Genomic DNA, 18,499 nt, shown 5'->3' with positions numbered 1-18,499 from the left:
GGCATCTTTATGTTCCAAAGCTGCATTTATGTTGTCGCCATTAGAGACAAATATGTGACAAGCACCTGGGAAGATGTAATTTATTGAGATTTGACACGTAGTTAATAAGCTTTCCTACTAACTAATGCATGAACTTTAGCTCTCTGCCTCTGTGTTCAAGTGTCACCACGTAAACCATCTTCCTGACCTGCTGCTTGACTTCCCGCCCTCTCAACTCCCACTTTACTCTCTGCGTCTGTGTCTCTCCCTTCAACCTGCGACACAGCTTTTATAAATAAAATGCAATACAATGGATTAAAAACAGCACAGCACAGTCACAAGTATATATAGCCAACACAGAATATTCAATCACTGAAAAGGGGGACCATCAAAAAATGACAAAAATACACAGAGACATGCCAAACACCTTTATTTTCCAGTGTAAGAAGGAATAATTTATTTTCTATTCAACTAGCGGAGTTTATGATAGGAGTCGATAAAAAAGACAACAACAACAACACACAAAAAGAAACTCCACCATGCACTCTCGACTCAATATTGACGCTGCCTCCTCCTCGTCAAGTATCTGGTCGACTCCTCTTCTTCTAACCCACCGCTTCTCGGCCAATCCGCTGACCTCCTCTTCTGTCTTTTCTGTCACTTAATAAGGAAGCTGAGAGACAGAGGAGGATTAGAGGGAGTGAGGAAGAGGACAGGAGAGAAACAAAGAAGATAATAGGGAGAGAACACACAAAAGGGATAAAAGCAATACAGGTTCTTTTAGTCGTGGCTTGTGTTGCACAACAACACATTTGTTAGCAGAGGCCACAACAAAGTGTGGCTGTTGGTGAGTTTCTTGGTAGATGCTGCAGGTTGAAACTGTTTCTGGAGGCATTTAAATGAGGCAAAAGAGCTCTAAAGCTAGCTGAAGACACTGATACTGACTGCTTCCTGACTACTAAACAGACGTAAATGTTTCTATGTCTCACATAAAACAACAAACACTACACTGGCCTGATTTGTAGTAATTAAAAATGCATCAAGACAGTTGCTCTCAAGCTGTATTCCCATTTTAAGAGCCATCCGCAACTTTACCGCTCTACAAATCTGTCTTCTGTATAGTTGAATTGATTAACGAGCAGCAGGAAGAAAACATTCAGTTAATTAATATGCACCTGTGAAATAAAGCATTGCCTGTTTTATACCACACCTAATCTTTCCATCAAAGTCACTAGACAACAATCATCGTTAAGCCCCTCCACTGAGCTGGCACAATGCCAGCTGATCCTATTTCAAGCCACAGGTCGCAGCAGGGTTAAAGCCCCCGTAAGTGATCTGCCCCGGTGAAAGTAACCCCAACAACACGAATCCCCTCCAGCTGCAGAGGTGAGTTCCTGCAGCTGGAGGTGTTCCTGCGTTGTGCTGTAATATCCCACAGGCTGCACCAGAAGGGATGAATTGGACCTCTGAGGAGTGTTTTCTGTCACACATTAAATCTTTTTTTTTTTTTAATGTAGTGGTGACCTTTAGCTCAAAGTGGCACCAAATTGCTGCTGTTCTGGCTCCCTAAGCTGAAGGGCTTTAGTGTCCAAACACGTTCACTGTGTGATGCCCGACACGACAGAAACACACTCATGATGGTTCCCTGAGTTCTAGTAATCAGGCTAGAGAAGAAGAGACATGTGAATGCGCTTGTATGTATCGCCAGGTTTTCAGCTGGCGGATTGGTCTTCAGAGGAGGAACCTTGGCGCTGTGGCCTGTGCATTTTTGATGGGAGTGTTTCCAATCGAACAGCTGTCTGACGATCGATGCAATAATGGGAATGGATGGATCCGGTTTTGGCCTGGATTTTTTTTCACCGTGTCTGCAATAACTTTGTAGCGATTTTATGTCAACTTCAGGGATTTTTAAGATTCATTGTATATCGCGTGTGAATAACTGTTGAGTAAGTTGGATGAAACTTGTGTGTGTGTGAGCATCTGTCCAGTGCTGCTGTACAGTTGCTATGGTTACCTGTAGGGGTATCCATGGTACTTGGACCTGAAAATGGAGAGCAGGAAGCTGAAGAAAAACACCACCAGGCCAAGGCCAACCAGGCAGATGACTGGAAGGAGAGACACACACACACACACACACACACACACACACACACACACACACACACACACACACACACACACACACACAAATTGTCATTAAGTTAAAAATACAACACACTAAGAAACTGCGACATGGTCTATAAAACGTTTCGTAACGTAAAAGTTACTAGAATCACACCTGATGCTTTTGAGTTTCCATAATTTCACAACTTTTTGCAAATCCTGCAGACACCCTTATATATGCATAATAATTATTAGACAATGGCCCGTGAGAATGTTTGATTCCTGGCTAAAGGCAACCATTTAAATCATGTCACGCACATTATAACCACTGATGCAACACGCTCCGTTTGATCCCTGTTCAAATTGAATGTGCCCGCAGAATTTAGACATGGTACACACTGAAAGCATCTTCTTCTCTTCATGTTGGTGGATCGCACAAACACACACACACACACACACACACACACACACACACACACACACACACACACACACACACACACACACACACACACACACACACGTAAGCACCTACACAGCCCGACATACACACAGCCAAATGATGAGAACATTTATATTTGACATTTGCTATAATGCTGATAGAAGGGACGTCTCAAACAATGCCTGGGGCTCTTCATCATGCCAAAACCTTATTAAATATTTACTTTATGTAATCCATTACATGTATGTGCCACTGACTCTTTCTCATCATCAACCCTGCTGTGCTGCAGAAAATTGTGTTTGCAACTACTACCATCTTATTTCCTCGGTGGCTATTCTAAAGTGAAATATACATAGGCATGATCTTTAATCTGCAGGGGAATTGTGAGTGTCTGTGTGTCTGGGTGCATGAGTGTGTGTGCACACACACACCCTCATGTAGCGGCTAATCCTTGAGAGGGACTGTGTTAAATTAAACTGTCACCGCCGACTGATATTGTTAATCAGGGATTAGGATGAGGACCTCTCCTGGAGACTAAATAGTGAGATATGTGCTGGTTCTCGCTCTGTGTGTGTGTGTGCGTGTGTAAAGTAATGTGTGTGTGTGTGTGTGTGTGTGTGTGTGATTGTGTGTGTGTGTGTAATGTAAAGTATGTAAAGTAATGCGTGTAAGGCAACGTCAGAACAAAAGATTTGGCTTGGAAGTGTATCACAGATTCTCAGTTTAACTTTGTGCGTATGGGCCGTCATTCATATTTGGGGCTACAATGGTTTACGTCTTCTGTGTGTGTGTGTGTGTGTGTGTGTGTGTGTGTGTGTGTGTTGTCCTGTGATCTGTTTTGGATGTGTGTATGAGACTACATTTGCTCTCCCTGCTCAGTGTCAGTTCCAACATGACTGTTCTACTTTCTTTCTTTCACGTTATACACAAATCATACATTTATAATCCCACAAAGGAGTCATTGCGCGCACGCACACACACACACACCAACACGCACACCAACACGCACATACACGCAAACCTCAGCGGCTGTATTGTGTTTGAGAGAGGGGCAGCAATTGATATAACATTCAAGTCCTAATGCATCTACAAGCACACACACTTACACTCTCAAATACACAGGAGGCCCACTTAGCAATCAGCGTATGTGTGCGTGCGCGCGCTTTATTTTCCTTCTATTCTTGTGAGGATCAAAGGGCATCAGCCAAGAGGGTAAATTGCTAAAAGTATTTTTGTCATTTTTGACTTAAAAATGTTGATAGGTGAGAGGACGGATCTGGGGTTAAATAAAGGTTACACTGATGACTTATTCAAGACAATGTCCTGAAAAGTATTGTATTACAAACCTGTGTGTGTGTGTGTGTGACATTGACCGAGTGACTTGATTGAGAGCACTGCATATTTCAGAGTGCGTCCCCAGGGAGAGCCCCTCTGGCCCTGTGTTCCCTGAGTTGCCACATCTACATATGTGCCTGCGAGGACGTGAGCGACAGAACGTCTGTGTATCTTCATTAAGTGTAGTGGGATGTGTTTCCCATAGCGCATCAGTTATGACTGAGAGGTATCTTAGTATGCTTCCGTGGATAATGACGCACGCTAAGCATGCTAATGAAAGTGATTTATGACCTTGGCGAAATGACAAGTTGTTTAAGCCCAATGATTTCCCTCAGTGACAAAGGTGGTAATCCGTCTTTTGACTGTACGACTTGGCTCAATTCAAATCATGATATATTGGCATGGTAGAAATAAATGTACCTTTCACCAGCACGGGGGAGCCAATAAACATATTAAGTTAAGCCTACCTCATTAGGAGGACAAGTATGAACAGATATTAGGATGCTAAATGGTTCTTCAGTTCATTCTTTGGTGAGCAACTGGCTTCAAGAGACATTAACCGACTCAGCCTCTGGTTACGACCACCCACAATTATTTTTATGCTAAATTGCGACAGAAAAGCCGGCTGCTTCTTTTGTTTGGATTATTAATGTCCACATTACCCAATTACAAGTGAACCAGGGCTTGTAGATACATGTTGAATGGACTCAAGTTCTTGGTAACATGTTTCTTTAATATTCCAACCAGAAAAACAAACGTACTAGTATCACACAGACTGCACATTGAAGTGAGGCACATCTACATGTGCAGGCTGTGAAAACTGATTTCCCCCCTTTGGCTCTCTCTCTATTAAAGAAATAATTCAACATTGAGAGTAAACTGTGTTTTTTTTCCTTGGGCATTTAAATATCACTCATCACACAAACTAAGAGCTAAATGAGGAGACACTTTGAGTCTTTGCATTTTGGGGTCATGTCCTACAGTTGGCTGGATTTAATTTGGACTCCTGTAAGATTTCATTAGGGATGTCACGCAACCACGAATTTAGTAGTCGATACAGATACCAGTCAAATTCAACGGTTCTCAATTCTATAGCATGGTAAAAAACAAATACGGTAAATCCCACAGCTTCAAGATAATCCCTGATGATCCGCATTAAATGCCTCGCCAAGAACAACATTTTACAAGATTACATTTGAACGTTATCATTTACCTTGACCCCAATACTAATTTGTACTGAACAGAGCTTGAATGCCTCATAATGTACCTCAATGCAACCTCCGTACATTAGCTGAACTTTTAGCGATTTTGGTGATGCCCACCGGCAGTTAATTAACGGCTAACGTTACGAGCTCTCCTGCAGATTTCAACACAAATTTGCTGTTCACAATTCAGCATCGTCAGGGAAATGTTCCCATGGTCCCCGGGACGAGGCACTGATGCCCGGTGCCTACAGTACCTGCGGTATACTATATTAAAAACAAGTACCATCACATTTTCTGATTTTTGACATTGACTTGGTACCAAAGTATCAGTTCTCCTGACACCCCTGTTTTTCCGTTGTCTTGACGTTGGCATTTCACCAGGCAGATAAGGTAGATATAGAGTTGTTGCATTAAAGTAGCCTCTACTGTATTTCGTTCCTTCACAGACCCATCTCCCTCTTTCCCCCGACTCTTCAATTTCTCCTTCCCACTCCGTCTTCGCCCTCCTTGACATTTCGCTCCCATTCCCTTTCACCTTCCCTCCGTCGATCACATCCCCCCTTCTTCCACTGGTATTGCATATGTCGTGATTTTGGAACTCCATTTACTAGTTCAGTAACTCCCTTGCTGAGAAGCCACGTGTGCGCTGTGATTTCTTCGACAGATGCCCGTGGAAGCAGCAGACAACTTCTTGTAGCTGCACTCAGCAGCATGGAAGCTATATGCCAGGGATTTAACACCCACGTTCAGTGATTACACTACAATTCAAGCCTAATCCTCTCTCTATTACCGACAACCGACTATTCGCTGTGCTGCTTTATAATGCACTTATTTAATTTGTGTGTCCATATGTGTGTCAACTCAATGACAGCAGTGCGTGGGATATAGAACTGTGTATTTTATGCAGGCTCGCGTCTGGATGTCGCGTGTGCTTTACATAACCGGTTTCTGTCGGCATTAGTATGCATGTGCTGCGGCAAAATGTGATCTGCGTGATGTCTTTGCTTCAGTTTATTTAAAGTAGCAGGTGGAAATTGCACAAACAAAAGAGGTTGAATTAAAGTAGTTGATACAATAAAAAAAAAAAGAGGACAGGGCAAGAGATAGACGGAGACGGAGGATAATTGGATGAAAAGGGAAAAGGAGAGAGAGACCTGTTGGAAATGATTGAGCTGACAAGAGAATTGATAAATGACTCATCCTCGATGTACACGTGATATGTCATCCTAACACAGTGCATGTGTGTCTGTGTGTGGAGGTATGGAAGTCTTCTTCTTTTTTTTTTTTTGGCCCGATACTGAGAAACACGTCTTGAGGTAGTTATAAAGTCATTATCATTTTAATTGCCAAGCTTTAACATCTCAAGGAGAGCTCATGGGTAAAGTAGAACAAAAAGTTATTAATCTTGCCTTCAGATTTTTTTTTTTGTGTGCGCGCATAAGTTTGTGGCCTCACAGAGGCATTGAAAGGCTTCTGGAGTTTCTTTTTCATCACACCCAGTCTAATTAAAATGCACTTGTGTGTAACAGTGTCTCTGTGTTTGAGGTAATTATCATTACGGGCCATCTAATATCTAACTCCCCTCTTCATAATCTAGAGATTATGCAGAATCTATGCTTGGGCAGCAAAGGAAAACGGTTGAAAGCTAGAATGCCATTAGTGTGGTTAAGTGACCACCGCCTATTTCAAATAATGAACTGGGGTTGCACGCGCAACACTCAGGCTTGTCTGTAAATGACAGCACATGTCGACGGTCCCACATGAAGTATTTTAAAGCTGGTCTCAACACATTCTCAGACCCAACTCGTCAAATACCGCCGCTCGGTCAGTGGCCTTATGCTTCAAAACCACCACACTGAACATACACTTACAGCAGACATTCTACAGCACCTCAATCACTGGTTTATTATGAACACAACTACATGGAAAGCTGCAGGTCTGCTGAGACCCTCGGCTCCTTTAAATCAAGATTGAAGACTTTTCTGTTCGCTGCTGCCTTTAATTGAACCAGATTCAAGGATATTAATCAATTTCCTGCATTTCTGCATTTTACTACTGTATTGTATTTCTTACACTGATTTTTTGTGTTTTAATGACTGTTTTTAATGTTTCAATGAATGTTCTTAATTGTTTTCAAATCTCCTTTACTTTTGCCTTATATTTTGATGCTTTTAATGGTTTTATGTGAAGCACTTTGAACTGCCTTGTTGAAATGTGCGATACAAATAAACTTGCCTTGCCTTGGTTAAGTTTAGGAAAAGATCACGGTTTGGGTTAAAATAAGTGTGTTTGTCGCACAAAATAGGTCAACGTTGCTTCATATGAACAGCAGTCTCCTTAGTGAAAGTCCTGTGTTTGTGTGACCCGCCCTACACTCCCACCTGCATAACCACACAAATGAGTTCTAACATTATCCTTGATTAACACGGTTTCAGAAATATCTGGTCTTAATTGTGCATGACCACCAGTAACAAAGCTGCTCATAGATTATTATATATATATATATATATATAGAACCCTGAAACCTTTTTACAGTTCATAGCACCTTATTATAATTGCTTAACATACAAAGAGTCTCCTTTTTTCCTACCAGACAGGAGAAGGGTGGGCTTGGGTGCACAAGGATATAGAAGGACATATTCTGCGACTAGAGACACACTGGCCTCGAGTTCTGACTGATATCGGAGCTTCACCTTCAGTGTAATCAATGGTGTGCAAATCTACCTCTTCCTGTACATGTGGTGGAATGTGCATTATGCTGGACTGATTATGCCCTTGCAAGGGGGTCTGGTTACAGAGAAATTTCTTCAGCTTTCAAGAGCAGGTGAAAAGATGAAAACTATGGCTGCCAGAGCCTGATGAGGCTGATGAGCTTAGGAAATGCAAGTCTCCTTAGTTTGAATATAAATTCGTATAATTAACCTTTTAAAAACATGTTTTTAAAATGACCTTAGGAATCTTGTCAGCTAGCACTGCCTGTTGCCTGCAATGTTCTGTGCTTTTATGCCAAATGTTTTTTCCTTTTGTTTCTGTTTCTTGTCTTCCGGTACTTGTTATCATAAAATGCACAGAGCTAAAGATGTAATTAGGTAAGGGAACATTCATTTAAGGAATGACATTTTTTATCGAAAAGTAAATAAACAAAAAAAAATGCCTCTCAAGAAAGAAAAAGAGCAGGGATAAGGAATTAGCAGAATGTTTTTTTAATGACAAACAAAAATAGGAAGGAGCATGAATTAATAAGCATATTTTAATCGAGCTGCTACTGCACCAGTGGGATTCTAACGCGTTTAACGCGACCTTTACAAAAGTGCATTTGACTGCTGGTAACCTGGTAATCCAGGGATCAGCCACATTGATCGTATACTGTATATATATATATCATCCACCTGCTCTGGTATGTGGACTCTGCTGCCTCTACTGTGGTGGTCCTCCACCTGTTGAGATGATTAGTATTTTTCCTTATTTCTGAGCATGATTTATTTTGTCATTCCAGAGTAAAGTGTGGTAACAGTCACACAAATGACTTTTTCATGGTTGAGCTGAAGTGCAGCCTTGGTAAATGTTTTAAAATCTCTTTCCTTTAATAAGAAGAACACTATTTAAATGTGAGGTATGACTAACTTTGCCTTTAATTAAGGTCTTTGTGACCTCCACACTGTAACTAGTTATGGACTTCTTGCTAAAGTAAATCAGATGTTAATCTCATGCAGATTGTGAGTGGGTTTGATTTGCTCCCATAAAATGATTTTGGATTTGATGTGGTATTTTTGTAGAATAAGAACAATTTTGATCATCAGGACATCGTGAGAGGCCGTCGGTCCGTTTGGGAGCGTGCGGTCATTGTCTCAAGATTTTCTTGACCAATTACAAGCAATCTAAATCATTTTCTTCACAGAGCACATCAGGTTAATTTTGACTATACCACATGCATCTACTTAGTGTATCAACCGTCAAGCATTCACAAAGCACATCTAAATGCTGAAAACTAAATACTGTGGTTGTGCATTCAGAGGTACTTATGGGGCACATGAGGGGTCATCTCACTGATTAACTGGACAGTGAAACAAGTGCTTCTCATTCTTAGAGCGGCTCCAGCTAATTGACAGTTATGCAAATACACTTCATACTGATGAAGGTACTGCCATGATGGTTCATTTACACATAGTGTGTGTGAGGACATGTGTGCAGGAGCGTCCCATCTCAATCTTAAGACAAAAAGCTGTCCACAGACAGACAGAAATACAAACACGTGGCACCTCACACACGTGTCATGGCTGGTATGAAGCAAGAGCGTTCCTGACGCTGTCTCTCTGGAACTACTGCTGTTCACCCAACTACAACGGGGAAGAGTGAAATTGTTTTTTGAATTCAATTGTTAAATCTGAAAAAAATAAATCTACATAAATGTGTCTTTTCAGAATCAATTACTCTCGTAACTCTGGATTATCTACAGACAGAAGTGTTTTCACCTCGACCATTTCTTTGGTAGAAAATCGTCTTGATTACTGCAATGGCACATTTTTCTGAGTTGTCTGCTGGTTAAGTAACAACTATTACAACTACTATTAAATAAAACTGGAACAGCAGCATGGGGAGTTTTTGCTCTCTAAGTAGTATTGTGGAGCGGTTTTTCTGCGAGTCGGTTCTTGCTGTGTTGTCGCAGGATGCATGCTCACACATATTCCGCAGGTTCAATTAAGGAAAAATTTGTCTTTGCTTAAGTTTTATTAGAAAAGATGCATTCATCAGGTTAGTTCGACCTGGTGGACACACGTGATGAGTTTTGATGAGTAATATTGAATGTAAACATACATTTTATTTATTTACAACTCCACAGAGCACCGTTAAACATAACTTTCAGCGTAGCTTTGCATTTCGCTGTTACTCATATTTCTTTGTGCATCTTGTAATGCGCTTCTGTCTTCTAGTGCGCCTACTGTTCCAACCGTAAGGTGTAAATTACAGTATGCTCAAGAAATAGGGCATGTATTCCAACAAAACACAGGCTACTGAGCACAACGCTTAAGGGGCGAGTCCGAACACATCTCGTCGTATTCAGTGTAGCCTGGAGTGGTTGGAGAGCCGCAAGTAATGAAATGTTGTTTTTTCCAGTGAACGAGAATAGAAGCAAAGGGCGCCGCAAAGAAATAACTGATTATGAAGTAGCAGAGTGTAAATCCAATCTCAAAGAAGAAAATAATTTCTCTTGAGGTTAATGTTACAGTCAGATGATGGTCTTTTCCAAGAGATCACGGAGGCCAAACTGTAAACAGCAGCCGGGACAATTTCTTGTTAATATGTGGACTTGTGGTTTGCCTTTGACTGGAGGAAATTGTACTCGGTAAACACATTTATGTCTGTTGGTGAATGTCTATGTGTAACTCATTAAAATGTTTAACTTTTCATCATGTCAAAATGAACTTGTTAACTTTTGTGTTTGATTTTAAATGTTTAACATGTTGAAGAAGATGAACCTATTTAACACAGCTGTGTTTCGTTTACTTCCTGTAACAGCTGACATCGTGTTTCCACCAAACCAAACCAACCTGGCTGAAGACGGAGAAGGACAACAATGGAGTCTTAGGCGGGAAAGTTTCATTGTCACCTGGTATTTCTGGGAGAATATTAAAAACTGTAAGTGAGAAGGTACGTTAACTAATGCTTTGGGCTGAAGTGGAAAGCTAAACACAGTAAAAGATGGACTGAGAGGAATCATTCGAATTGCACCGCTTCTATTCCAACCTCGAGAGAAACTCATCGTGTCCAGAATAGACACTTTGTATGAAGACGGGAGGGCGAGGTGGACGAGCATGCTTGAGCTGGAAAAGGGCCGCCGCCCTCACAGGGGATCATCGGACTTCTGTGAGTGATGATAACTTCTTGGGCGTTATGGCACACGTCAATGATGACTATGAAGGCAAATCGCTGTCAATATCCGCAAGCACAGATGAGTCATGCGCCAGGGGACGCTCCTCGCTCTCAAAGCAGGGTTTTCTCCTCGCAGGCTTCAATTTTACTTGCGCGAGCAGAGATATTCTGCCCGGAGTGATGTGAAAGCGCTAGTTTGCGTGCACAGCTGTTTCAGTTGCAAGCACGGTGCAGAAATATTTCCTCTTTTTTTTCATATTTGCATGGAATAATGTGACCTATTTTGAAATTCAACAGGCAGGTGTAACACTTTTTTGTTGTTGTTAATCATCATTTGTATCAGTGCTTTTAAGAAATTGTGCATTCTAAGCTTTTGAATGGCTTTTAATAGGCTTGGTTTGTATTATTATAGTTTGTTAGTGCATATAATAAAAAGCCTTTCAAGCTGACTGGAATCTGTGTTCTAAGTTGAAATGATGCTGTAAAAAAATAGTATTTGAATTTAAATATATTTATTTTGAGTTGATTCTACATTAATTCCATTACACGCTTCAGTCTTAAGGAGAACAAAAGCGGTTAATTAGTTCATGTTTGTCCATCGATCGACGGCCCCAGTTTTTCTCAGTTATAATAACAAGATACAAAATAAGAATGAATGTTTTACAGGATCTGTGTTTCTTATCCAAGAATGTTTAACCTCTCAAACACCAGTGCTACCTCTTGAAACATGGATTTTGATGAATACACTTTGGGCGTAGCAAGGACAAATCACCTAACTGTTAGTTACAAGGTGGCACTAACATCAATGCCACGCACGCACGCACGCACGCACGCACGCACGCACGCACGCACGCACGCACGCACACACACACACACACACAGCTGAGAATTGCTTCACTCAGAACTTAAGCTTGAAACGGGAAAAAAAAAGTACTACTCACTTCTCCTCTTGCCAACATCTCCCTTGGAGGTGGCAGCCTCATTTAGCAGCACCATCCCCATGGTGATTGCAGCATCTGGGACAAGGTCGTCAAGGAAACAACACACTAGCATACAGGAGTGGGAGAAGCTGGAAGTACACACTGACCCAGGAAGAAGTGCTGGACACACATATGCCCGCACATATATGCGCATATGTGCACTTAAACAGATTCGCCAGAACATCGGTCAGTGCGTGACGGCACCGAGTTCATATGAACGGTTTGGAAACAATAACGTGAATCAAAAGGAGTCCAGGACGATAGGCTTACAATAAATACTTTTCAATTGAAGCTCACAAGCGTCATGTTTGGTTGAGACAGTGTCAGAGAGGAGTTCATTAAACTGCAAATGTTGAGGGCCATAGTTGATGGTGTACTGCAACTACGATGTAATCAGGAGAGACTTGGTTCACAGGTCCCTGGCCCCTTCCCTAGTATTCCCAATACAGCATTATAAAAAGGAGAAAATGTGTTTTGCTGAATGAATCACAAACCGTTTTGTGAGAGGGCAAGAGATCACAAGGCAACTCAAAACACTCTTTCATTATTCCACTACTGAATTGAATCGGCAGTGGTACAACCTAACCATTGGAAGAAAAACATCATAATGGTTTCCCCAATTCAATTCAATTTGGCACAGGAAACACATGTCACAGCCATGGCCTTGATGCTCTGATGTAGTGTAAATTGTGAGCACTACAGTTTGTAGAATCTGCAGTGACTTGCAGATAAATCTGACCATGGAGAGGTGGAGAACATATTTCCTCTGCAAGGCTTTCTTCTATTTTCTTTATGTTTTTGAAGAGTTTCCCCCGTCTATGTAGAGAGCTTGAACTAGGTGGGGCTACATTGAGACAATGTGTGCATAGTACGGTCATCGCACTATGCACTTGTAGTATTTAGCTATCGTTAACGTTTTTGAGCTGTTGAAAGTGTGACATTTTGTTTTGTGAACATATCTTTTTTTTTTTTTACAGAAGCAAGCAGTGCTCCATTCAACACTTCAACGCTTTTTTCCTACAATCACTGCAAAGCACAGCTTCAGGTGGCTCATAATTACAGATGTTTTTCTTCAGCGTGCGCTGCATACCAATCATTATGACTGAAGAAATCCTGAAGGGGTGCACAAACAAAAGCTGCCACATGGGGAGATTCAGGCGTCGGCTTGTATGCGAAAGACATGATATGACACAAACACGAGAGATATCTCCACAGACAGCAATGTGTGCGGCAGCCTGGGCGCTTGCAGGAAGCTCTGCCACAGTGCGAACTTATAATAACAAATGGATCATTATCAGTGTATAGAGTAAGATCATGCAACTGCACTGAATTTTTGTTCCGCCATCTGCATTTATTTTATCTGTCGTGGTGCACCCTAATCACTCTGGGAAACATTCACACTCCATCCACATGCATATCATTAGAGTGAAATGTCCTTTATCCTGTGAGGCTGATCGAGATTAAAGTCAAACCGGAATATTTAAGATTGGTACAATTTTGGGACAGGACTGGCTTATGTGCACATGACCAAAACAAAAAGATCCAAAAGCTTTGATACTAGTGTCCCAACCGAGTGCTTCCACTTCACTTCATTGAAACGGCTCGGAGTTTGAGATATCATCGAAATACCAAATTGGCACAAATTTGCAAGTAATAAAATCTAGTTTGTTGACACGGAATGCCATGATTTGCTACAATGTTCAGTTTATATTTAAAACTCATTCGCTTTTTAGGCATTCTACCCTTTAAACTGTGAATGTTTGAATGTTAGCTTTATGTATTTTGTTATATTCTGCTTTAAAGCTAAAACCGATGTTCTTTCATTGATTAGTAGACAATATACAGTGTTGTCTCTGGTTTGGGGTACAAACCAAAACCAGTCACATTTGAGACATTTTCTATCCGCTGGTATTAAGAGGTTTGTCGATGCCGTCTAACTTCATCATTTTCCATGAATAAAATGCTTTCATGTGAGCTGGTCTGTCAGCCATTTACACAGTATACAAACATTCATCATCAGAAACCTGTCATTTGATGTTATCTTTGCTGGAGTTTGAAGACCTGCAAGTTACAGAGAGCAGCTTCCAAGATACTTCACACATACAGCCAAGAGGCTGAGAGGACATAGACATTTTCCTCAGAGAGAATCCCCACCTGTGTGTCTTCACCTAATCAGTGGCGTGTGGGGTTTTACCATGGCAGACAGGTCAGCCTGAACGGCAATGCTTTATGTTGGGTTGACACAATTCATTGATCTGGTCCCATCCGACTATTGTGGGGAGATCATAGCAACAGAGAAATACATTTATCTGTTTCTATCTCATCCTAAAATGGTATAGATATGCAACTTCACGTAGTACCCGAGTGTGTGTGTGTGTGTGTGTGTGTGTGTGTGTGTGTGTGTGTGTGTGTGTGTGTGTGTGTATTCCTCTGTATGAGAAATTTTACAAGGTTACATCCACGGGGAAACTGCATCTATGACAGTCATACAATGTGTTTAAACAACCTGCACAGACACCAAGCGTAGGCGTGTCAGCGTTACAGCAGGTGTGAATGTGTGTTTCATTTAGATGTAATCAGATGGGCCGAAAAAAAATAAATAAAATAAAACTGTGTTAGTGTGGACAAACAAATATTGCTCTGCAGCAGGTGCGACCTTGGACCCGCTATTTCCCACGGGGACAAACACAACAGCTAGGAATGAACGGTATCATTACCCACACAGAGACAAAAGCACCAGTGCAAGGACACACAGGTATACAAGCAGACAGAGAAGAAGACAAACAGAGCACAGAAGCATTTACCCTGCCAAAAGCACACAAACACAGACACACAAGTTAAAAGAGGACAATCCCTAGTCTTTGTATTGCCTGTTTGTTCAGTGCGGCAGGCAGCCTCCCTATGGAGAACGCACACAGATGACAAAGCAATCGTGTGCTCAGACACATATACACATATTTCAGACACATATAAGGTGGCTTCCAATGTGGTGCGAGTCAGCAGGTGGAGAATTAAAAGGAATTTGGTGCCGAGATGAGCTGTTGGACATTTCACAGATAGTTAAACTGCTCTGGATGATTAGCATTTTGCCGCACCGCGTTTCAATTTATGTCAACGCGTGAGACATTCAAACACAAACGCGTTGGGGAAAGGATACTCAGAAGAAGGATGATGTGAGACTCCGCCACAAACTGAGCCTGACTGCTGCCATGAATATAACTCTGTGGAGGAGAGAAAGAAAAGGGAAAGAGAGAGAGAGAGAGAGAGAGACATATGAGATTAACATTGTTCATTTCAACTGAAAATAAGTCACACTAGGTTCCACCCTCAGTTTCATTTCTGAATTAAAAGAAATAAAGAAGAATCCAGTAAGGAAACGGCGAGTTGAGTTATGAATGGTAAAGAATAATATTGTGCAGGAGGCAACATCGAACAGGAAAGTTGGAAACAGTGAGGAGAGAAAATCTTCAATAAAAAAAGTCATAACCTTTTCTGAAAAACCTCTCGCTTGAATATTAGGTTACGGAAAGAGTAACCTCCCAATCTATCCCAAGAGATAAACTTCTAATGACTTATGAACCTGGCTTGAAATATGGCACTTTTATATTTTGAGTATAATAACTGTCCCCAATATATGCAAACCTGGACTTTGTTGTTGCCAAAACGGCATCCACTTCCTGGCTTGATCCCATCTTTTGCTTTAATGGACACTGAGGATCTAGAGAGGCCAGTACTTTTTCCTCCAAGGATACGTCGTGCATTCAGCAGGGCAACAAGATTCTTGTGTGTGTGTGTGTGTGTTTGATGGAACCACACATGGTTTTCCTCACATAATTGAATATGTCATTTGTGTGTGCGTGCACGCCAGTTTAAGAGTGCGTGCGTGCTTTGGTATTGTGCGTCACAGAGATTTCTCCCCTGTAGTGCGTAGGTGTGGTAGAGGTGCTGCCTTTTCACTGAGTGGGCAAAGAGGTCAATCTAATCTTACAGGAACACTCGCATATAGACAGAGGAAATATTATTTGAACCCCCCGTCCTCTAAATGGAGACTCCCACTGTTAAACCTGTAGGTACTGTACAACCATTTCCATTATGTATCCGTCCAGCATTAATGCTGCTTCAAACCCCCGTCAAAGAGATCTCATAACCTCTGCTTTGTTACGGAAAAAATGGATAGCGTGACACATAATGTATACAGATTTCTATTCATATGGAGAGTCGCAGTCATTCAGTGGGAGTCAGTAATGCCGCGCTCACAGGTTGTCGTTTGTCATTTTTGATTGGTTGCCAATTCTCAAGAGTGCGGGTGTTAAGTAATATGAGCCGGTCTGAGGGCAGACGCCAACGAAGCAAAAGTGGAGGAAGAAAGGAGGAGAGGGGCGTGTTGCTGAGGGGGGGGCAACCGTTATTGCTAAGTGTGTGAGGGGAAACGGGCCGCATGAAGAGAAACAAGGAAAGAAAATCTCTCGTACCAACAATTTCCGTTGGCACGAACAAGTGATTTAAGATCATTTATTTCCAGACCTGCTGTATGAGTGTACAGATACTCCATCATATGAAATTCCTTTTTCTTACTTGCCAACAACCAGTCTTTTCAGACCAAATGCTAATAGTTTGTGCGAATAAATCACAGGGAAATGAAGCCCCTTTATCTCTATGATGCTATCACTACAAATCCAAAACTTTCGTATTTTCTCAGTGCCGCATTTGACTTTTTTTCTCCCCCTATTTCACTACCTTAGAGCTCTTGAACCTCTTTATGTTTATTTGCAGGGACTAATGATGCAACCACAGCACATACTCTGTTGAGATTTAATTGAAGATGAGGAACCAAGATGAACTTGATGCAAGTATCAACATTCGTGATGAAAGAAATGACTATAGTCTTCAAAAAACAATGGCGTTGTCTTCTTGTATTGTCAGACATAATCATGGAGCGTGGTGGTTGAAGTTTTTAGTTAGTTGAACCGGGAATTGTGTGCACCATTAGACTCTAAAGTGTTGTCTCAGTATTAACGTGTATAAGCAAAGGTGTCACTATCACCTCAAGCTTAATGGCTTTTTGCAAAAGGAGTTCATGTCAGTCAGTCCATACTTCTTCTGAGAGTTGAAACTTGGATAGAATTCAAATTAGAATTAGTATTCGGCTACAGTTTGGACAGGGACATCAATTTAGTGTTCCTAAATCTTTACATTAACCCTTGATACTTGACTGTAACAATGTATTTGTATGTAAATATATTCCAACTAGCCAGCCAGTGTGACGCATTCCCATTGAGGTGTCAATTTGCTCTGCGTATATCTCTCTGTTCCAGTCAGTACCCATTGTCTCAACCTTTGAAGAAAGTCTCCCGCACAATGGCCAAAGCTCAAGCGCCGCACAAGCAAGCTTCTCTGATAGGACGTCAGTTTCGTGTGTGGCATCCATTTGTGTGTGTGTGTGTGTGTGTGATGGGAGAAAAGCAGAGAGAGAGAGAGAGAGAGAGAGAGAGAGAGAGACAGACAAAGGAAGACAGAGTGGAAGTCTTGTGGAAATGAGACAAATAGGAGAGCGAGAGGAAGGAAGTCTTTCGGTGTGTTTCACATTGTTGAATCCCAGCAGATTATTAGCGTCTAGGTTTACGGCACATCTAGGGTCTGTTTTTCCACTTGACTGCCCCAGTGTTCATTTCTTTCCCTATCAGACAGGAATAAGGATGGGAAGATGAATAGAGGATGACAAAGGAGGCGGAGTAAAGGGTGGACGGCTTATTCTTGCTTCAGTGGAGATAAATGAAGAATCTTTGCACTTGAAAGCAGACATAGAGGCGACAAAAGGCTCAATGCTGAAACAGATCCTTTTGTCTTCAACACAAAACTGTTGCTCTGCATTAAGGAGGGATTTGGAATCGTTATCAAGATGCTTTCATTATTGACTGACAAACCAAGGCTCCTGTATTAACACAATGAACAAAAGTTTGTGTGGGTTGCGTTGCACTTTTCTGAAGTTGGCGAGAGATTGCTTCTTGCATTCCTTTTCACGACGCGAACAACTGAAAGTGCGACTGCAAGCGTTGCTTAAAGCTATTTCAATACAGCAATAAGGTAAACAACCTGAGGTAGAGCCTGAGCTGGTACTGAGTCTACCCATTGTGAACTGAGAAGGAAATAACGGATAGCAAGAATTGTAGGTTTCAATTCAACTGCGTTGAGGCGAGAGATGTTAGAAATATTACTGAAGATTCTTCCTGAATATGGCAGAGCAGGCGGCGTATACAATGTCGAAAGCAAGGTGCTAAGCATCACTGCTGATTACATTTGGGTCCATTATGTCAGGTATTGAACAGATGTCGGCTATGTGGGGTGTATCCTGTACTGTGGAAGGAGGAGATAATAAGTCATCTTTCAGTGGGCCTAATAGTAGACCTATACGTATTCTTCCTGAGCACAGCAAGATTATAGAGGATTATTCACGTCTAGATCCAAGACTACTTTAACAATAACAGTGAGTATCAAACATCAAGGTGCATACAAAAAGGGTTAATTAACCCGTACAACACTTATACAACGGACTGATGATTGGCTGAGTGAGATTGATAACTCAA

The 18,499-nt window shown here is 41.5% G+C and overlaps 1 protein-coding gene across 2 annotated transcripts in view; it reads right to left on the bottom strand.

Moving 5' to 3' along the window:
- Window positions 1-392: 392 nt before the first annotated feature.
- The window catches only part of tusc3 (tumor suppressor candidate 3), a 62,375-nt gene continuing 44,268 nt past the window's right edge, over window positions 393-18,499 (bottom strand). For both annotated transcript variants that reach the window (XM_079158905.1, XM_079158904.1), the window contains 4 exons: window positions 15,073-15,136; window positions 11,877-11,951; window positions 1,994-2,084; window positions 393-652 (listed from right to left, as the gene is read on the bottom strand). In XM_079158905.1, the coding sequence (XP_079015031.1) occupies window positions 637-652; window positions 1,994-2,084; window positions 11,877-11,951; window positions 15,073-15,136 (246 nt within the window). In that variant the 3' untranslated portion in view covers window positions 393-636. The remainder of the gene's footprint in view (window positions 653-1,993; window positions 2,085-11,876; window positions 11,952-15,072; window positions 15,137-18,499) is intronic.

Source organism: Pholis gunnellus (genome assembly GCF_910591455.1).
Source record: "Pholis gunnellus genome assembly, chromosome: 5".
Classification (NCBI taxonomy): domain Eukaryota; kingdom Metazoa; phylum Chordata; class Actinopteri; order Perciformes; family Pholidae; genus Pholis; species Pholis gunnellus.
Note: the sequence above shows the minus strand (reverse complement) of the source record. Positions and strands in the feature narration are given on the sequence as shown.